The 22,452-nt window shown below is 38.1% G+C and overlaps 1 protein-coding gene across 1 annotated transcript in view; it reads right to left on the bottom strand.

The window, feature by feature from the left end:
* Positions 1-22,452, bottom strand: part of ADGRV1 (adhesion G protein-coupled receptor V1) — a 302,215-nt gene that overhangs the window by 192,296 nt on the left and 87,467 nt on the right. The window contains exons 41-60 of the mRNA XM_076361800.1: positions 22,202-22,340; positions 21,567-21,708; positions 20,878-21,140; positions 19,125-19,300; positions 18,292-18,416; positions 16,960-17,126; positions 16,734-16,877; positions 16,151-16,258; positions 15,412-15,664; positions 14,600-14,722; positions 14,172-14,394; positions 13,498-13,702; positions 12,348-12,494; positions 6,436-6,691; positions 4,532-4,740; positions 3,803-3,976; positions 3,206-3,388; positions 2,303-2,482; positions 1,511-1,675; positions 56-173 (exon numbers count right to left, since the gene is read on the bottom strand). Of these exons, the coding sequence (XP_076217915.1) occupies positions 56-173; positions 1,511-1,675; positions 2,303-2,482; positions 3,206-3,388; positions 3,803-3,976; positions 4,532-4,740; positions 6,436-6,691; positions 12,348-12,494; positions 13,498-13,702; positions 14,172-14,394; positions 14,600-14,722; positions 15,412-15,664; positions 16,151-16,258; positions 16,734-16,877; positions 16,960-17,126; positions 18,292-18,416; positions 19,125-19,300; positions 20,878-21,140; positions 21,567-21,708; positions 22,202-22,340 (3,500 nt within the window). The remainder of the gene's footprint in view (positions 1-55; positions 174-1,510; positions 1,676-2,302; positions 2,483-3,205; positions 3,389-3,802; positions 3,977-4,531; positions 4,741-6,435; positions 6,692-12,347; positions 12,495-13,497; positions 13,703-14,171; positions 14,395-14,599; positions 14,723-15,411; positions 15,665-16,150; positions 16,259-16,733; positions 16,878-16,959; positions 17,127-18,291; positions 18,417-19,124; positions 19,301-20,877; positions 21,141-21,566; positions 21,709-22,201; positions 22,341-22,452) is intronic.

Genomic DNA, 22,452 nt, shown 5'->3' with positions numbered 1-22,452 from the left:
CTAGAATTCTCATATGAAGTGTCTCAAAATAGACTGTAATGAATTAATTCTTTACCATTTACAGGGGATATCTCTGCATCACCAGTAGAGATTAGCTGAATGGTAAATGTTTCATTCCCCTCCAGTAGACCATCTTGTACTGCATGCAAAACAATCAACTTCTGGGATTCAGTCTGCATCACATAAAGACCAGAAGATACATATATATACATTAAGTGAAACTAAACAAAATACGGTATTATAAAAAAGGTTTTTTTCTTTAACAAATTGAGTGTTAAGCATGCATATGCTTGATATAATCTGTAAGACTTTTTAAATATGACATTTCTGATCTGGCTGAAATGTTTTCTCACACACTAATAAACAGTAAAAATTGTCTCTCAAACATTGTATGCCACCCCAAAAATACCCTGGCTATTTTCAACTGAATAACGATTGAAATTACACATAGAAGTTTTCATCTTAGAGGAAACTTTCTATATGAAATCTTTTCCATCAGAAAGTAAATACTCAATAGAATACATGCATTCTAAGGATTAACATTATTAAAATTAGATATATTAGGTCATAGCGAATTTCTGTCTAATCCACATTTTTGTCAGTGGGCAGTAGCAAATGCTTAAAATAAGAATATAGGAAAAAAGTAGGTACATATTGTATAACCTTAGTACAACATACATACATACTTGTATTCTCACATGTATGCACATATAAGAACTTCAGGAAGAAAAAACAATGTCCAGGCCTATCAGCAGAAAAAGGATAGCAAAATGATAGCAGAACTTTGCCAAATACTGGTGGTCTTACCAAAAAAGCTACTTTCCAGCTGATTAAAAGTAAAAGAAACAACCACAATGCCTATTTATTTAATGTAAAATAGCCTTGTACAGACAGAATAGGTTATGCTTTACGTTAAAACACTTTTCTTCATTAAATATTTTGAGTAGACTCTAAAACAACAACATTAAGATAACAACAATAGCTTGACAATATCCAATATTTTGGCTCCTACTTCAGAGTTTTAACCTGCCACGAAACACAAATCAAATAACACTGTCCAGTTTGAAAGTCACTAGGGTGTTTTATTATTTATTTTTTTAAATCTGCAAATTTTGAGCATTTGTTTATCCTTCTCACCCTTTAAATATCAATTTTCTCTTTCAGTTATCTGATACAGCAATGGAATATATGTTTCTGTAATCATTCTTCACATTCAGTACATTCTTGTTTCTCTTTCTTAAGTGTAGAAACAATTCAGATTTGAAGAACCTACCTTCCTGATGATTACATTATGCTGCCTTAAAAAGAGCATGTCAGCTTTCCTTTTCTGTTTGAAAAAACACTGCATACTGCTAACCCCACCAGTTCAAACTGGCTTTTTCCCAGTGTTATAATATTTAGTAACCCCCTACTTCTATAAACACGTAACAACAACCATGCAAACACACATAAGAAGAAGAAAGTATTTATAAATCTAATAGTAAATAATTTACTGCAATATCAGAAATACCTCATTGAAGTGGAGGGTACCATTCAGAGGGGTCAGATCATATCTGGCTGCTTCCTCAAGAATCCATAACACTTTAACTGCTCCTTGTCCTCCTTGACTTCGACTTACAGTGAGCAATACAACTGCAGCAGGGTCATTAGGTGTCTGAGGTTCCTTCACTGCTACCTGATGAAGAAAGAGAAGGAGGAAGTAGGAAAGGTTGTAGCAAAAGGCATCGATACTGACTTGAGATAAACAACAAAAAACATTATCAATGACAATGTAAAATAACGACAAGAGTGAAAAGCAACAGGAAGATAATAGACGTAAGGAATGTGTTGAATTCTGCTAGCAAAGATTAGTCACTTGTGTTATTTCTGTATGCCCTATGATTCAAAACAATTACAGACAATGAGTCACAAGCAGGCACAGCACCAGCAAATTGTCATTCACTGACAAGAACTAAGATGAGATACGTTTCATAATTTCTTTCCAAACTTTACTTTCAGTAATTCAGATTATTACAAAACCATTTTAATATTCAACAGACTACCAAAAGTCCTACCTGGATGTCCTGAATTGTTAGCATACTGAATTAAATTGATTCAGTCATGCAGAAATCTACATCTATGCAGGAGCACTTTCATTGTTATTACCATCTTACACAGCTAGATGAAGACAAGCACTAATACGCCTTTCAATGAAGTCATGTCTTCCACTGCAGCTAAGGCTTACCGAAATTGGCTATGTGTTAGTGACACAAACCCACTATCCAGCTTTAGCAGAAAAAAGTGCAATCCAAATCAAACTCACATTCTCTTCTTCAAACCCAAATACTCCAACAGGGGAATCATTTGGTGGAATAGCAACAGTTACCAGGGTGTCATCCCCAAGTCTTGCACCACCTGTTACCCTCACCAGGGCAATCTTGAATATCTCAAGGAATTCAACTTCACTGTCATCTATGATTGTAATTTTTATTTCTCCTGTAGCCTGCAGAAATTGTTAAAAAAAAAGAGCAACAAAGTTTCATTTATAATATTCTGTGAATTGTTTGAAAAAATCTGAAATTTAAAATAGGGAAATTTTATCTAATAATAGATAAACACACACTGTTCGGTTGTGCTTATTTCTCACGGTACTTCTGTATTTATAATAAGGTAACAAAATGTCAAGAGTGGTTTTAAAGTCCATCAATGTAAATCTTGTATGTTAAAACCAGCAGACTGCTCTGCTTTGGTACTCAGTAGAAAGTGCAGGTAGACAATATTGTACTTAAGCCAAAATTCTGCTTACAAAGTATATCCTTCTATTTGCCAAAGCCCAGTTCTGTTCACTTGAAATCAAAACCCCTTGTGTACACTAAGTATTGTCAGGGGCAGCATGAAATTTAAAACTATATGTAGAACACAGCTAAGAAAACATACAGGCTTATTCTGAGAATTTATAGAGAAGACAGGTTACGTTACAAATTTTCAGTGTAACAGGCTTTGTTATTAGAAATTATGTCTCCACTTGTGAAGGTACCAAAGGCATACAACCCTATTTGGTCAATGCTTATGAACATTCTGCTTTTCCATGTTAAAGAACTGAAGTCAGGAGCATCATTCACATACATAAGGCCATAAATAAAATGTTTTCAATGAAAAGATGCAAATTCTACTGGAAGAAAACATTAGAAACCTGGAGACAGTTAAGCTTTCAGCAAGCACATACCTGCCCATCTGCAAACGTAAGGTTTCCAAATGACGGTGTGAAGTCTTCAAAGCTAGCAGTTGAATGAATGGCTTCCCAATACAGAGTTGCTGACCCAAACCGCCCAGCCTGTCGAATAACTGGAAGTTTCAGTATATTCTGTGGTGGCGGTACCTCATAACCAGCAACAGCTCCAGTTATATCCTATAAATTCAACAAGAACCTGCTGAGCGACACAGCAACCTTTTTTTTTTTTTTTTTTTTTTTTTGCATATTGACTTGCAGGTAAAAATAAATTAAGAAATACATAATCACTCTAAATTGGTCTGAATTTAGTATTGACCTTGCTCTGAGCAAAAGTCTGGATTAGATGACCTCCTGAGGTCCTTTTCAGAATATTATATGACACCAGTTTTAGCACTTCCAGCTCCCTAATAAATTTAACATATTAATTTTGAAGAACCTTTTAAGAAGGAATTGTTTGTCTGGTATCTGGCCTTTTTATCCAGAACAATTTAGTGTCATAAAGCCTATTAGAACACCATCAAAACTGGTCTGAAAACACAGACTCTCCTGATGGAATGCTACTTTAAATATTTTTCATTCAGACTTACTTACCTTTGTAACATTGAAACTAAATATGCCTCTGGCATCGTCATTTTCTTCAATTGTTATCTCCGCTATTTCTAACCCAAGCCTCTTCACGCTTGGCTGACCTCCAGTGGTAGAATCGACCAGTTGCACACCAGTAATATTGATTATAAATCCTTCCTGTAATTCTGGAACATTGTCCTGCAAAAATATTTTCAAATGTCACCTTTTTAATAAATCACTGTAAGTTGTAATACATGCAGGAAGCTGACTACTTGTATCTATAAGAAAGGTAGCTAGATTTGAAAAAACAAGCCAGAATAAGAAAAGTAATACCTCCATCCTGAATATATTTAAAGAATATACATATTTTTGGTGAAAAATTAACATTTCCTGAACTACAGAACAAATCTGTTAAGAGACATGTTAAGTAAAACAAATCCTCTGTAAAAACCTGCAACAAGTTGGAAAAACAGCAAGCACTTAAGACATTTATAATTTTTTCCATTGTCATTATTATATGTTAATTTTGGGACTACAACAAAACAAAGAATTTGGTTCATTCTCAGTGATGAATACTTGAATTCTTTTGAAAGAGATGGCTGCAATTCTTACTAATATACAAACATCTGACAAGGCAAAAATCCCACCTTAGCCATTTGCAGAATGCTAAATCCTACTTCTAATGTAGAAACAGTACAATTTTCCCTTTCCTTAAAGGACATTATTAGCTGAAATTGTTGTTAGACTACTCACAGGCAAAATAGTGACTACGACAGAAGTTGTTGTTGCATTCTCTGCCATAATGATTGTTGTCTTTTCCAGTATATAATCCTCATTCTCTGTTGCTTGGTTGGAGAGGGGGAGTTCAAAGTTAGGTGCGGTGCTCAGCTGAATCGCAATCTCTCCAACAAACCCTTGTTCTCGAAGAATTTGTAAACTAAGAGTAGTTGAATTTACTCGCCCTGTAACAAGGAGGGGAAAAAAATCAAGATACAGTTGTTTTAACCCTTGCCCTGCTTGATTTTCAGCTTACTTAATTGCACTGGAGCTGCTTGCTCAAGCCTACTTCAATTCTGCTTAGCAAAACAATACTTGGATAATTCAATGACTCGGGCAAATGAGCACATACAAGTGGTGTGAACACACAACACACAGTATGTACATCTGGAAAGCATTTTAAAACTGGATCTAGAGGAAGAATAAAATATGGAATATTTACAGTTTTAAATGTTTGCTACACAAACTGTTACTTCAACATTGCCATTTTTATTGAGTTTTCCTTCAAAACTCCCATCTCACTACTTTGCCTGGCCTTTACATGCCTAGGAGATCACTATTGATTCTAATACATATAGCAGCATCAGGGGCAGTCACTCTGGCTGTAAATTTTATATTTCCTGAACAAAAATGTTGAAGAAAATGAGATACACTTTTATCAGTCAGGCTGAGATCCCTTTTCGGAAAGCAGATTTGCAATTTTTTCCAATAAACCACCAAACACAGCATTTGGCTAGAAGTGCTGGGTTTATGACTGGAGAAAGAAACAAATAAAAAGAAACAGGCTTTGTACTTCAGCCTAGTTTCTGTTACTTGTATTAACTAGATACTACTTCACAGTTAGCACCTGTATATAATTCATTAAAAATACAACATTTAAAGATTGGAAAAGAAACTGCAAAAAATGAAACCTAAGAACATGCCTTGAATCCTAACTTCGATGTATAAGCGTTTATAATGCACGTGGCGTGTGCATGTAGGGAACCGACAGAATCCCTTCACAATACTTTCAGGTGCTAAAAAGGGGCAACACTAACTCACTTTAAAACAGAACTGCTGAGGAGGTTTTATCTGCCATAATATTCTGATGGAAAATGTATTTTTCATAAATTTTGTTTGACAATGTGGACAAAATATTAAATTGCCAGGAAATTTCCATCAGGCTTTTGAAGTATGAAAAGCCCTTCAGGCAGCTGCTGGAAAACCACCAGGCTGTAGAGAACGCCAGAGCAATCAGCTGCCTAGCTCCCCGGGTCAGCAGGGAGGGCAGGAGCCAGAGCACCGCGGCACTCCTCCTCTGGCCAACTGCCTGGCAGATCCTTTACAATTTCACTTGGTGCCTGGAAGGAAAACTGACATAACCCAACCAAACATGCAGCTGGCAAGCAGGAAAACCCCGATTCAGTTTTCCTGAAGTTCACTCTAGCTCTGCTTCCTTCCTTCCCCTATCCCACAGAACAAAAAGTTTCCCTTTTTGACCCAATTCATGAGGAAAGTCTTTCTATGTAAATTATTTTAAATGATATATTAAACCCATTAAATGGGCAAGTTCAGCTTTTTATCTAAATAGAAGTATTTTATGTATTAGTGATTTGCAACACAAGATGCCAAGATTTTAATAACTTACCCCCTAAACAAAAATGACTGGATAATGTTGATATATGCAATGTGAAAAACAGCATAAAATGTATGTAATGAAATAGCAGTTACATATTTTAAAGGATATTTCTGCTACAATTTTTTAATGGAAAAATGATGATATATATATAAAAATAAAATATATATATATTTTTATATATATAACACCAATGTTATAGCTTCAACAAAGGTGACTTTGAAAAAACATATATTTTTTCCTAAGAATCAAGAAACAGACTTACCTTCTGGCTCTGTGACTTTAACAAAGAGAGACTCCATGTGCCACCCAATCACACCGTGTGGAGAGTCACTGGGTAAAATGGTAAGTACAGCTCTTGCCCGTTTGGGATCGATGACAGCTCCTTTTGTGGTATTCTGAACACCCACAGTAGTAACATGGGTGAGTGTGATTTCCACGGTCTCTGAAAGCTCTGCAACACTGTCCGCAAGAATTGTCAGGGTGATTGTGGACAAGGCCTGACCTTCTGAAAATGTAATCTGAATTTTTAGAGGGAGGGAAAAAAAAGTCAAACTTCTTCTCAATGCTGTTATACCAAGTGTTTTATTCTGTAAAACTCTATCAAGTAAAAAAAAAAAATTATATATATATACATATATATACACATAAAAAATAGAATCATAGACTCATAGAATAGCAGGTTGGAAGGGACCTCAAGGACCATCTGGTCCAACCTTTCTTGGCAAAAGCACAGTCTAGACAAGATGGCCCAGCACCCTGTCCAGCCGAATCCTAAAAGTGTCCAATGTTGGGAATCCACCACTTCCCTGGGGAGACTATTCCAATGGCTGATTGTTGTCTTTGTGAAAAATCTTCCTCTTGTGTCCAATCGGAATCTGCCTGGGAGTAACTTGTCCCCACTACCCCTTATCTTTTCCATGTGACTCCTTGTAAAAAGGGAGTCTCCATCTTCTTTGTAGCCACCCTTTAAATACTGGAACATGGTGATAAGGCCTCCCCTAAGCCTTCTTTTCTCAAGGCTGAACAAACCCAGTTCTCAGCCTTTCTTCATATGGCCGGCTTCCCAGTCCTTTGATCATCTTTGTGGCCCTTCTCTGGACCCTCTCCTGCCTGTCCACATCTTTTTTGCGTAGTGAGGGCCAAAACTGAACACAGTATTCCAGGTGTGGCCTGACAAGCGCCGAGTAGAGTGGGATAATGACGTCTTTATCTCTGCTGCTGATGCCCTTGTTGATGCAACCCAGCGTCCTGTTGGCTTTCTTCGCTGCAGCAGCACACTGTTTGCTCATATTGAGCCTGTTGTCCACCAGGACCCCCAGGTCCCTTTCCACAGAGCTGCTCCCCAGCTGGGTGGGTCCCAGCCTGTGCTGCACTCCTGGATTATGTTCTCCCAGGTGCAAGACCTTACACTTGTCCTTGTTGAACTTCATAAGGTTCCTATCAGACCACTCTTCCAGCCTATCCAGGTCTTCCTGCAGGGTGGCTCTCCCTTCCGAAGTGTCCACTTCCCCACTCAGTTTGGTATCATCGGCAAACTTCATCAGGATACACTTGATCCCATCATCCAGATCACTTATGGAGATATTAAACAGCGTTGGGCCCAATATCGATCCCTGGGGGACCCCACTTGTGACAGGCTGCCAGTTTGAAAAGGAGCTATTTACCACCACTGTCTGGGTGCGGCCTGTCAGCCAGTTCCCCACCCACCGCACGGACCACTTGTCTAGACTGTAACGCATCAGTTTCTCCAGGAGGAAGCTGTGGGAAACCGTATCAAAAGCCTTGGAGAAATCCAGGTAGACAATGTCCACCGCTCGCCCCACATCAACTGAGCAGGTTACTTTGTCGTAGAAGGCGATCAGGTTTGTCAAGCACGATTTGCCCTCGGTGAACCCGTCCTGGCTTTTCCCAATCACGTGCTTCATTTGACTTGTGATAGCCCCCAGGAGGATTTGTTCCATAACTTTCCCAGGGACTGAAGTAAGACTGATGGGCCTATTATTTCCTGGATCCTCCTATAAGCCCTTCTGGTAGATGGGGGTGACATTAGCCTTCTTCCAGTCTTCTGGGATGTCCCCCGATCTCCACAACTTCTCAAAGATTATGGAAAGTGGCCTCACAATGACATCAGCCAGCTCTCTCAACACCCTCGGGTGGATATTGCCAGGGCCCATTGATTTGTAGGGGTCAAGCTCCTGTAACAGTTCACATACCGACTCTTCCTTCACTGACGGTGGGTCTGTGTTTGCATCAACCTGGATTTTTGTTCCCAAGGCCTGGGGCCCAACAGTGCTGGTAAAGTCAGAGGTGAAGAAAGTGTTGACAACCTCTGCTTTTCAGCGTTGTTGGTGACTAATTCACCTCTCCTGTTTAACAGCGGGCCAATATTTTCCTTCTGTTTCTGTTTGTTATTTATGTACCTGAAGAAACCTTTCTTGTGGTTTTTGACACCTCTGGCCAATTTCAATTTGAGCTGAGCTTTTTCTTGTCTAACTGCATCTCTGCACACCCTGGCAATGCCTTTGTAGTTCTCAATGGGTATTTGTTCGCTTTTCCATCTCTGGTACGCTCCTCTTTTGGTTTTGAGCAGACTCAGAAGCTCGCAGTTAAGCCAAGGGGGTCTTTTGCTCTGCCTATTTCCCTCACCTTTAAAGGGCATGAACTGGTTTTGTGCTTCCAGGAGAGCGTTCCTGAAAAACTCCCAGCACTCGCTAGCTCCTTTATCCTGCATGGAAGCTTCCCACAGAATCCCTCCCAGCTGAGCTCTGAGCGAGCTTAAGTCTGCTCTTCTAAAATCTAAAACCTTTGTCTTAGTACTAACCTGCGTGCTCAGCAGGATCCCAAACTCCACAATTTTGTGATCACTGCAGCCAAGGCTAGCAATAACCGAGATATTACAAAGCAGGTTTTCTTGGTTTGTGAGTAGCAAGTCCAGCAGTGCCTCATTCCTGGTTGGCACATCTAACACTTAAATGAGGAAGCAGTCCTCTACACATTCCAGGAACCTGATGGATGACATAAGCTGCTGTATTTTTCTTCCAACAAATCTCTGGGTAGTTGAAGTCACCCATAAGAACCAGGTTCTGAAGACCCAAGCTTGCTTAAGTGACCCAAATATTGCTTCGTTGGCCTTTTCGTCTTGGTTTGGAGGTCAGTAGCAGATGCCTACTGTAAGATCCCCCTTGGAGACGACCCCTCTGATCTTGACGCAGAGGCATTCAATAGGGCTTCCACAATCACCGTAGTTGACTTCTATACATTCAAAGTTCTCCTTAACATAGAGCGTGACTCCTCCTCCTCTTCTTCCCTGCCTGTCTTTATGAAACAGCCTATAGCCATCCACTGTGATCCTCCAGTCATGTGAGTTGTCCCACCATGTTTCAATTACTCCTATGATATCATAACTTTCTGACTGGGCACGGAGCTCCAGTTCCTCCTGTTTGTTCCCCAGGCTGCATATATATATATAAAAGAAGTGGACAGAAAAAAATACGAGATCCAGACAGACAGGTGACATAAAGAAACACTTCGAAAAAAATGCAATGTGGTAAAATAATTTGAAGCACAGGTCACAAAGCAAGAAATAAATTCTTAATCAGAAGCATAATAATCAGAGAGACCAAATTCCCAGTTGAAAATTATTCTATGATTCTATGAAAATGAGTTTGGTATAATCAAGCTACCTATAGCTATCTGCTTTATAAACAGGCATTCAACCTGAGACCTCTTTCTGACAACTACACTCCAACTTCAGGCAAAACAGCTCAGTTGTTTCAAAGTGATCATATATCTTCATTATCACAGAATCATACAATAGTTGAGGTTGGAGGGGACCTCTGGAGATCACCTAGTCCAACCACCCCTGCTAAGAACAGGTTCAACCACAGCAGGCTGCTCAGGGCCATGTCCAGCCAAGTTTTTAACATCTCCAAGGACAGAGACTTCACAGTCTCTCTGGGTAACCTGATCCAGGGTTTCACCACCCTTACAGTAAAGTTTTTTTCCTCATGTTTAAATGGAATTTCCTGTATTCTGCCCGTTGTAGGCACAGGACATGGGCAAGAAGTATCTGGCTCCATCTTCTTTACTCTTGACTCCACGTATTTATACACAGTTGTAAGATCCTCCCTGAGCCTCCTCCCATGTGTCACATGCTCCAATCCCTTCGTCATCTTCATGGCTCTTTGCTGGACTCACTCCATTATGCCCATGTCTCTCGTACTGGGGAGCACAGATCTAGACCCAGCACTCCAGATGTGTCTCACCAGTGCTGAGTACAGGGGAGGGATCACCTCCCTTGACTTGCTGGCCATGCTCTGCCTCAGACCAGTATGCACACATAGCTGGCTCATGTTCAGCGTATTGTCTTTCATTATACACCTTCCAAATTATTTAAAATTACCTGTCTTCACTGAGGTTACTTGCATAATACACTTAAGTTTAAGACCCTCTCAAAGATTAAAAAAAAAGAGGAAGAATCGCTAAACTGCTGACAACTCCGCATCCTTTCTTCTGCAATGTACTGGGTCTGGCTGGGCTGGAGTTAACATTCCCCATAGCAGCCCGCATAGTGCTGTGCTTTGCATTTGTGGCTGAAATGGTGTTGATAACACATCAACATTTTGGCTATTGCTGAGCAGTGCTCTCACAGCATCATAGGTTGGGGTTGGGCAAGAGGTTGGGAGGGGACACAGCTGGGATAGCTGACCCAACTCACCAAAGGGATATTCCATACCACATAATACCATGCTCAACAATAAAAGCGGAGGGTAAGGAGGCAGGGAGGACACACACATAGATGACCAGTTGCAGTTATGGCATTTGTCTTCCAAAGTAACTGCTACATGTACATGAGAATCTGCTTCCCAGGAAATGGCTGGACATCTGTCTGCTGACGGCAAGTACTGAATAAATTCCACTTTTCGCTTTGCTTCCATGCATGGCTTTTGCTTTTCTTATTAAACTGCCTTTATCTCAAGCTTTTCCACCTTATTTTCTCCCCTGTCCTGCTGAGGACGGGGAGTAAGAGAGCAACTGGGTGCAGATTTAGCAGCCAGCCAAGGTCAACCCACCACATATAAATATGTTCATCATTCTTTTGACATATAATATGTATCAAAATCACAGCTAATTGAAGAAATGTCTCGTCAACAGTTTTGTTGGCGTTTTTTCAGCGTAAATGATTGAGAAATGCTTTGTCTATCTATATTCTTCTTATTTTTAAATTCAAAGGGCCAGCCACTTGATTAGGTCTCCCCCAACGAGGAAGACGTGTCTATAAACACTTAGGTTACACCTATGCTGAAGGACAAACAGAAATTTCCAGTGAACAACATTATACCTTTACTTTACCCTCCTATCTCTTCCCACCTGCAAACCTATGCAGGGAAATCATGTAGCATCCATCTGGAATGCTCAAGGAGTACTTTAATAATTTCAGTTTGATTGTTTTGGCATCCTTCATTTCCCCTCTGTTGATTTTTCTCTAAATTTTTTATCTTACTTCAGACCCATTATTTCCAGGTGTAAAGTTTTCTTCTACAGTCTTTTGGCCCTTTCTTCCCTCAGCTGTGGCTTGTGCTACAGCTCTACAGCCTCAAAGCCCACAGGGCTTTGTGTCTTCTACAGACAGCTACCAGGTGGAGGCCCTTGACTCAAAGAACCTGGCATCTGTCGGTCCTAAGGCATACCAAGAGCTTTGGCTAGCAGGAAACACTGGATTTTAACATGGCTGGAAATCTAAACAGTCTCGGAAACAGAGAAAACTGAGACTTGTGATATTCTCCTGGGCCACTGAAGCTCTCAGTTGTATTGACAAGGTCAGGACAAAGAGCAAACTCTCCCAGATTCCCACCTATGCAAATGATTTGACACAGTAGCTGGATCTCACAGCAGGAAGAAAGGAAGATGGGAACAGGATACTACAGATACACATTTCTAGTGCCTGGACAGCACTGCAATATCTGGTTCTAGAAAAGTGAGAGTGATGCTGCGATATTATGTGCCAGCCAGAAGTGCAAACTGCCAGAATCACAGGAAAGGACCACGAAGCAGGAATTAACAGAAGAGTGGGGCAATCTAACATGTACTATCCTTCTCCCTCAGTACATCTGCACCTATTGTCTGAGACAATATAGTCAGTGCTTCCCTAATATCAGTGATGTTATTACATACCATTCCTGAAGCTGGAAATACATCACTTATGCTCCCATTAGCGATCCATTCTACTGTAACTCGTCCATATGTTCCTATTAAACGTTCAATATTCAAGGTGATTAAGCTGTCCTGTTCCATTTCTTCAACTTGCTTAAATAAAGAACTCTGGAAAACATGAAGTAGAAGAACCATAACATTATTTTCTTATAAAGAAAAGTTTCTTTAGGGATCTGGGTATTCAACGGGGGCCAGTGACATTGGGCATCAATAAGTTACTCTACTATTAAGTAGCTAAATACATGTTCATTGATTAAATTTATATGTCCTAATTTTCAGAGGTACTCAATACTCCCAGGTTTCACGGACATAAGAATTTAAAATGTCAGGCCTCTTTATCCTAAGGCAAAACCCCCAACATTTCTTGTTTGGGTTTTTTGTTGGTTTTTTTTTTAGTACAGTATTTTATGTCCAAATCATATGAAGCAGATACCAAACAAGTGGACCTTTAAGAGAGAGATATTTTTACTGCTGTTACTTTACTGTTATTCACCCTCCTCGCACAAGTCCAGCTGCAATGTTTCATTTCAGTAACAACTCTTCTGTGTTTTACATCTTCAGTATGCATTTACTATATACCTGTCTAGATAACTTCTACAGTGTTTAAGAATTAACCACTCCAAATAGTACCTTCATTACCTCTGACATTTTTTCCAAAAAAATGATTTTGTTCTGGCAGACTGGCTCATCTTGTGACATAACTCAATTAGTACCTTTTCCAGGGGAAAAGGATCTTCAGATTTGTTTACTTAATTCCCTTGATTAACCAACCAGTAATGACTCTATGATGCTATCATATAAGCCATCTGAAAACTGAATTTTTAGGTTGTTGCAAAACCAAGCTGATAAACTAATGTGTTAATCTAAATGTAAGGGGATTATAAAAATCTCACAATAGGGACAGACTGTGGAACGGATTTTCTATCACCTTGGCTTCTATAAAATCACACAGCAATGCTAAATGGATGTTAAAAGCTTCTAACTCAGGTTGCTACAAGACTTTAGAAAAACAATCCTGTCACATGCTCCAGTTTACAGTTTTAGTATGTTTGTGTTCCATTTTTCAGAAATTATATATACATATTTTAATGATTTACCTTAGAAGTTTTACCTGAGCAAATGCAATGACTCCATAAGCATTGTCATTGGAAGGAATAATTATGTTAACAAAACCATGAACACCAATCTCTGCACCTCCCTTAGGGTTTTTCAACCACACTTTGAAGCATTCTTCCTCCTCTGGGATGATGTCATCCAGGATATTGACTGCTATCACAGCTTCCATGTCCCCAGGCTCAAATACCAATTCACCTGAACTAGCATAAAAACACACACATCAAATAATTATAAACTGAGGACAGCTGATTAATGAACTTTGAAAGCACTGCTGTAAATTTAATGAGCATTTTTGGAGCTGGAATTATTGTTTATATTCCTGAGGAAGTAATTGGTTTAAAGGTTGTGGGTTTTGTGTTGGTTTTTTTTTTGAACTACAATAGATCATAGAGTAACTGAAATTAATTATGAAAGTAATTTAATTTATCCTAAACAAAACCTTTTTAAAAATCAAGTCGTAACTGCAAGTCCTTTCTTGCCATGTTTTAAAGCCAGTTGTGAGGCTGTTTGACTTCAGGTTGTCTTAAACCTACCTGTGAAAAATTCTCTTTAGTGTTAACAAGCACACCACACACAGAATTATATAATGCTCTCCCCTGTAACAAAAACAGTATCACAGAAAAAAAATGCAAGAGCTAGGAGAAAGTTGTATGAAAGAAAAAAACCAACCTAGGTATAAAATCTGACTGGTTGGAGATAGTGGTCAGCTCATATATCTGCGAGTTGGACTCTACGGACAGAGCAATCAAGCTCTTGCTGGAGTTGAGAGACCTTGCAATAGTTGAAATGATATGATCCGCATATGGTGCTTCCAGCATTACAGAGAACTGGTTCCTTTCCGAGTTCCAGGAATACAGCAGTGTTGTGTCCTTACCAGATATGAGGATGTGAACTACATTGAGCAAGGAGGAGAAAAAAGGAATATTCAGTGATATATTTAAAAGTTCTCCTTGTAGTGCCAGAAATGCCCTTGGTAGCACAATGATTATAGTAACTTTTAAAGTCTGATCAATAATATGAAAAAACGAGCACATATATTTCTGCAATTCCAGCATTATAAACTAGGGTTTGAACAAATATTGTCATTTAAGTCTTACCTAAACCTGAAGGAGGCATGAAAACATGGATGTTTCTTACAGCGCAGACTGGAAGAGACTGAAAGTGTCTAAAGGTAGACTGCCCTGTCTCCCAGATGAAAATTTCAGAAGAATTTCCAGTTTCTACAACAGAGCAAAATGACAAAACTTACATTATTTTGTTGCCTGTTAGTTCAATCGCACACTGGTGGCCATTCAAAAGGCAGAGTTTGGCAGCTTTAATCATGAAGTGAGACCAATTATCATATTTTCTTTTTTACTCGGTGCATAACTCCATAGTATGACTGATCTCCATGGGATGATTCATTCACTGGCATCAGTTAAGGGCTTTTCTGCACAGATTCACATATAAGAATGCTAAGATTGCCAGCAGACGACAGTCAATTGCAAAGAAACCTATGGACCGCAACATAAACTTTTCAATAGGCATAGGGATGCAGTCATAAAGCAATGCCTAAAATGTCATATGTGTAATAAAAAACACAGGTACTTTGCTGACCAATGATCTTTGCATATCACAAAGCTCAGAAAAGCTTAGAAAGGGTGCAATCAGCAGCTAGATGAATAGAGTTATTATTCCCTATTGTTCTTGGGAAAATATTTCATTAGTTTCATAAGTATTTGAGAACAAACGCAATGCTTATATTTTCTGAGGGACAAAACAGAGATTACTTTGATAAAATGCTTATCGGTGAATTGTCACTTCCCAGAAATACTTTAATCCCTGTCTAAACTCGTTTACCCCAAATGCCTTGCTAGCAAACAAGCCAGCACATACTTAGCAAACTCAGTGTTTGTCTTCTGCTAAATACCTTTTGCAATAATTAAATAGATATCAGATCCAGAAATCCAGGCCTCCATATGTTTTATTTCTTTTGCTGGTAATTGATGAAGATTCCTAAACTCGTTATCCAACCACTGGTACAAGAGCATGTTCTGGCTGGTATTTGACAAAGAAACTAATAGGTACATAGCACCTCCTCTAGGAAACAAGGCTATGTTCAGAGCTCTGTAAAGTGGAAGTTGATGATGCAGCACAAATATATCTTTATTCCACTGGAAAACCTGTGGAAATACGAAATATTTTTTTCATTATATATTCATAATTAGCACCAAGAGAAGAGAAATTAAGTGTCATGATAAAAAACTGGGAAGACTTATAGTGAACTGAATTCCTCATTTCTAAGGTGGACCCTACATTAAGGTAAGTAACTACCTTACTGCAAGCAGCTGTGCCTATTCTTCAGATGAACAGGTTTATGGTCAGAAGCTATTTCTGTTCTTATGGGTGTTTAACACGCTAGATTTCAAAACAGAAATAACACTAGCAATAAAATCAAACCAAATGAAAACTATATGTTAATGTAGAGTATTGCTACATTTAAACAAGTCTAGAATTTTAAGTCTTATAAATCCATAATAGAAACATAAGTAATTTTTCAGAAATATATACTTATATATACTTATGTACTTTATTATCCCTTCGTATTTCAAACTCAGAACTAACCAAACTACCCACATCAAAGCCAGGGAAGACAAGTGTATTCTAACCTGGATGGAACTGGAACTGGTTGTGTGACTCACAAAAATCAAATAGTCTTCTTCATCCACAGCAAAATGTTTCACATGTGTGGTATCCAGAATAGAAAGAGTCTGTATCTGTGAGGGAAATATGACAAAAATGGTGCTTGGAAGTCACTTCAAGTGACAAGTTTATACATCTATACACATATTTTTAAAAATTGCTAAATTACTTATAAAACTATATATAAAATACATAAAATTACATGTATGTAATTTTACAATTTTAAAAATATGTCTATATATATGGGGTTAGTTTACCAAATGGATAAAACTTATCATACATTTTTCAGAAAATGTTCTATGACTTGACTGCTCCACAATTTCTTTCCTCACTTCCCAGGTCATTTTCCCCCACCCCCAAAATATAAATATAAAAACACAATAGACAACCAGCTGTAAAAATTTACATCATTGAAGTCACGCAGAGTGTTAGGGCCCCAAATTAGCTGAGCACAGAGTGCTTTTTTCTAAAACATGGGTGGACTGGAGGGCCTCCTGAGGTCCTTTCCAACCCCATTAGTTTATGATTTTGTAAGTAAAGCAGGTTTACCTTCAACAGCCTGCGTCCAGGCATGAATGCATACACACTGTTGTTGGAAGCTCCCTGCCTGGCTCCTCCATGAGTAATCACAAGGTAGGGAGAGGCACGGATTTGGAAAGACACACAGCTCTTAGGATTCCACATACTGAAATTCTGAGAGAGGAATAAAAAAGGAACATTGAGACTTAAATTCTTTATTAAGTAGCATGCTTGGTGTTTGCAAGCAAACATTTACCTCGACAGGAACAAAAACTCCTTTCCACTGGTAGACAGTAGAAAACATAGCTGGAGGTGTACGCAACAGAACACCATACAGGATTTCTCCTGATGTAAAGAAACACCAGCTAGACGCTGACTCTTCCACAAAACTTTGCAAGACAGACAGGACACTGATACTACCCCCTGCAACATAGTAAAAGAAAATACTGTTTACTCTTGAGGTCTTTTTCAATGCCGTATTCATGATTTACTTGCCAAAACCAGACCTAGTATCAGAAATGTTGAAGCTGTCTCTAAATAGTTTGTATAAGTGTATGTAAATGCATGGAACTGTTACAGTACTGAGGATGTAATGAGAATTAAGCAACAAATGTATTCTTCATATATTACAATTGCATATGGAAGATGCATAGGCAATTTGAGTCTGATTGAGAATGATTCAGTTTGGAATTTAGCTAGTGAGAAAATCAGCTAGATAGTAAGTAGTGAAAAAAGTGACAAAGAAACTACAAAATGTCTATGTTTGTCCTCCTTCTCCCCCTCATCACAACAAGCAGTCATGGCACCAAGATTCTTAAACTGCCTAAGCCGTTTGACTGGCTTACAGAAAAAAGCACTGTGCTGTCAGAACTAAAATCCAAGAGCTAAACTCCCAATCCCACACATAGGTTAGATGAGCTGCTGAGCCAGACAGGGTATTCATCCACGTTCAAAATCAGGCATTTCCTTTTTTGCCTTGTTAGTTTCGGTCTGGACTAGTGAGCAGCTATACACATATCAGTACTGGAACAAAAAACCTTAGCATGGAAATGGGAACAAGCGGTCAGAGGTGGAAGGATGGCTTCCTTCAATGGCAGTGCTAACTTGGACCAGATTAAAGTGTTCATGAAATTACAGTCCGAGACTCCCACAAATGCATCTCAGTAGGCACACTGGGAGATATAGACAGAAAACGTCTGGTGGCATTTTTTCAGACTAAGGCTGTGTCAGGTTTATGTAAAGCGTGTCTCTTATACTGTGTTAGAAAATCCAAAGTAACAAGTAGTAAAGAACAGATTTTATTAAACGAAAGTCTAGTGACAATAATATTCATATAAGCAGCAAGGAGAGCAAAAGATTATTGAAACTCTGGCAGAAGTGGCTGATGACAAGGTGACTCTTTAAGCAGCTAAGCTCTTTTGTCTAATGAATTTTGACATGTTTAGAAAAATATTAATTCATGTGATTAATTAATGTGTCTGAATACGTGAATTTACATTCCGAAGTTACATCTCCTGTACGTTTGGCTAGTCTCTTGCTATCTCCACTCTGACAAAAGCAGTGGACACTCTCGATAAAGTGAACGTACTGATGCCAAATGCAGTATCCGACAATGTCTCCCACTCAACACTCACAGACACATTGAGCCCATTACTCCGTGAAACTTTCAAATAAACTGTAGTGTTGGCTTCTTCAATTATGAGGAAATCTGTCCTAAATGTGAGAATTGTGAAAATAAAGAAAAAATTTATTATTTTTATAGTATATGAATAAGATTTTTACAGTACAATTCCAGTGCAGAATATACAACAGAAATAAAAAGAAAATATTAATAACTGCTTTTGCTATCTGACGGACTGATAACTACATTAAGGTTGTCCAATGTTTCTTACCACAAGATGTTGGCAAAATCGTAGGAAATTCAACAAAATCTTAAACCAGCCTGAAATTTAACACACCAGCTGTACAGTTTAAGCTGAATGATTTTTGAAAATATCATTCCATATGGTTCATTTGCTTATGAAAAACAGCCCTGAGTGAAAGTGTGCTTTACGCAAGCTTAAAAACAAAAATAAATTCTAAAATATATGACTCCCCAGGCACTGATCTGAGGTTTGGAGCTCTTTACATGGATTACTATTAGTGGAACGTTTAGGGAATAATGAAGTACTGTTTTATGAAAAAGTCCATAGAGAAATTGACATTTCTAATGATGAATAGTCCATTTTAAGTATTTTTCTGTTCTTTCGTATAGCAGTAATAGTATTTGACAGATAGTGTACTTTTCAAAATTACAAATGTTGTACAATTGGAGTGCTGAATTTCTTTAAAGGGATTGATTCATCAAAAACAAAACTGTAGACAGATACCATGTCTACTGAATATGAAAAATCTCCTTTTAAGTGAATCAGTGTTTAGTACCTATTTGTAACTGGATAGATGCTGAAAAGGCCTAGTGGAGCCTGGTTCTGTAATACTGTAATCATAGTTTGCACCCTTGTGCCTAGTCTGGCTCCTCCAGTTGGATTGAACAGGGTGACAACAAAGTGCTCATCCATTTCTGGTTCTTCATCCAGTATTGCAGAAATATGCAGTGCCTGACAAGAAAACAAGCATAGAAAGTTGTTGAGACTTAACAGCTAATGATGACACAACCCTATCAGACCATGCTACTGTTTCTATGCTTTCACTGTATGCCTTTGGATAGCACAGCAGGAGAACAGTAGCTCTTGAAACTGGAGAGGACAGACGAGAGGCAAAGATAGTTCAGGTGGAGGTTCTAAAGTCATCCATCTGGTGACCTCCATTGGTGCAACACTAAGACGAGCATATCCACTTCCCCCCCCCTTCTCCTTTTTCCTCCTCTCATGATAAGACCCTCTGAAATGTAATAGTTTTTCATCCTTTTTTCATACTTCCGTTCTCTACTTATTCACATTCCTTGGTAATTCATAGTTCCCGTACAGCTACCTGATCCCCTAATGCAGCTCAGTCAAGTTGGTTTTAATTTACTTTAGTTGGCAACTAAAATAGCTCCAGGGCAACAGGGTAATTCCATTACTGGCGCTGGGAAGAAAGAAGGAAAAAAGGCAAGAATAGAGGGATATCCGAAATACTCTCTCTCTTCTTGATGCTTCTTTCCCTCTACTGCACCACTGTGGATGAGAATAGGATCCTCTCGAGGTGGTCTCCAATTAGCAGAGGATTGTCTAGAAAGAGGTAGATGTTTTCACTATCATTTGGAGCTCACTGTCATTCTTCCCACTACCCAAACAGGCAAAAGTTACAGAGGTACACATAGCTTTGCTATAGAAAAAAAAAAGTTAGTAATGACGGATCTGGAACTAAACTGGAGCTTACAACCTTTTAGATCCTGTTTACTTCTGCAATAAACCATATTTAGAAACCGTTTTAGGAAGTCTTTGACTTCCCACAGATCTGCTACACTGTCCAGCACTGTGGTTCCAAATGCATTTAAGGTTCAGAAATTGAAAACCAGTGTTTCCAGAAAGGTTTGTTTCAGATTCTACCCACGAGTCATAATATACTAACATGTTACTGACCCTAGCTTTACTGACAAAATAAAATAAAGTAAAAAAACCAAACTGCCATTAACCTTCAGAAGGGTCAGGATTTCACAAACTTAAGCTAGCTCATTTTCTAGCTGACATTTTTGTGGGGACAGTACAGAGGCAGTGTGCTTAATACTCCCAGAAGAATTAGTCATTTTCTATTCTTAAGAGACTGAGAGCTGTTCACTTTTTGCATTTGTTGCAGCATACTCTTCAGTTCAGACCAGCTGAAGTATCACATTACAGAATGGGATTTTTACTTTGACCTTAACTATTTACACTTGTAAATTATCACTTCACTTCAAAGTTTGTGTTTCAGCTACATGCTGAATACATACAAAGAAATGTTCCTATGCATACATAAACATTATATACCCATTATATTGTTTTCAATTTACCTCAACTATTACAATAAGAGAAACATCTACAGAAGAGCACATTTAATTTTTATGCACTCCCACTCCCATGACTCAATTTGCTCTGAGAATGAAGGAAAACATAAGAAAAAAATAAATACAAGAAAAAACAGAGACATTTCTAAAATCTTTCCAACAATTTCAAAAAAGCTCTCTTCACTTCTTTGGTAATAACTATCATATTACCTTGAATCTGACTCCCTCTTCCAGCACAATATATCCTTGAGAAGGGGTCAAATCCACTGATGCCTCTGAAGAATTAATTTCACTTACAAGGTATTGAACAGTCACGCTGCCAAATATCCCCTGAGGAGGTTCTCTAATAATATTTAATACTGCAACACTTTCCATCAAATGGAGAGCTGTTTGCTCCCTTAGGAAGAAGTGATCGCTGTTATTGAATGACAAAACTCCATGGCCATCATCATTGGCAAGTATAGTAATTGTGGCTTTTGAGAAATAAATAATGGAAATATTCTTTAATTAACAGAGTAAAATATAATTGTACATATATACAAATAAAATTCATATAAACACAAATCCACTCTTCCTTTAGTGTATATATAATGCTTTTATGTCTGTGATATTACTTGAGAATATGTAAATATTTTACTTTTTCTAGGAAGATTTCTAGACAGGAAGAATCTAGACTCTCTTATTAAAAAGCTCACTTTCGCACTTTGATTCCTTATTTTACATTATTATCTTGTTAATTGCATAGATTTCATAGGGATGTTTAAGAACTTTCCAAAGGAGTATAAATATGTACCATAGCAGGGCAATGGTGTTTTCTGAAATACAATTATTCAGAAGAATGAAATTAAAATGACTGCCATATAATACCAAAGAATGAGAACATCAAAACTAAGTTTTACCTGTTGTGTTCTCCCCAAATTCCAGCCCCAGAGAGGGATTTGTTAAAATTAACTGGAACTTCTCGTCACCTTCAGGAATATCATCATCAAAAATCGTAACAACAACTGATTTATTCCTTTCTCCATCAGCGAAAAAAAGAGTCTAGCATTGAAACACAGAAAGCATTGAATACTTAACAGCTGTTAATACACACAGAATTTTTCAACTAAGGTAAATAGAATTGTCTTAAATAGGAAGGAAGAGGAGGGAAGAAGAGCTATAATCTCTATGTCCCTTATAAATTGATTGAAACAGAAGTAAACAAGTTCAGCACATTGCAGAATGAAGATAAGCAAGAGCGATTTACTTTAAAAGTTCTGTTGTAAAAAAAATGAAACCTTATATGAAATCTTACATGCTCTTGTCTAAGCAAAATTGTATTTGAGATAGATGTTTGAAAGTTTACAATGTGTCATATTTAAAAATACTTCAGTATTTAAAAAGAAACAAACAGTAAAATAAGATGACTAATTTTATCTCATTCTATTCAGATGACCAAAGCCATTGAAAAAAGCTGAAAAATCTAGCTGCACTACAGATCATTCTGCACAATACACAAGACATTCTTTTGAGGAAGCTGAAGGAAGCTTCTTACCCTTGAGGTCACATTAAAATCCAAACCCAGCTGTGCCTCCAAATTTTGGGCATAAAAAAATACAGACACGTTGCCATATGATCCTCTGTTTCGGTATGCCATTATTGTTAGATTCCCATGAGATTCATTAACTTCAAAACTGAAACAAAAAGCAAGAAAAATTCTCCGTGCTCACTGAGCATGTTCTTTTGAATAAGATGGTAGATAGTTGTTACATTTTCACTTCAAATCATTCCCTCTGCTTTATAGGA

This window comes from Aptenodytes patagonicus, chromosome Z, assembly GCF_965638725.1.
Source record: "Aptenodytes patagonicus chromosome Z, bAptPat1.pri.cur, whole genome shotgun sequence".
In the NCBI taxonomy this organism is placed as follows: Eukaryota; Metazoa; Chordata; class Aves; order Sphenisciformes; family Spheniscidae; genus Aptenodytes; species Aptenodytes patagonicus.
The sequence above is the reverse complement of the archived record's forward strand: the minus strand, read 5'-3'. Positions and strand labels throughout refer to the sequence as shown.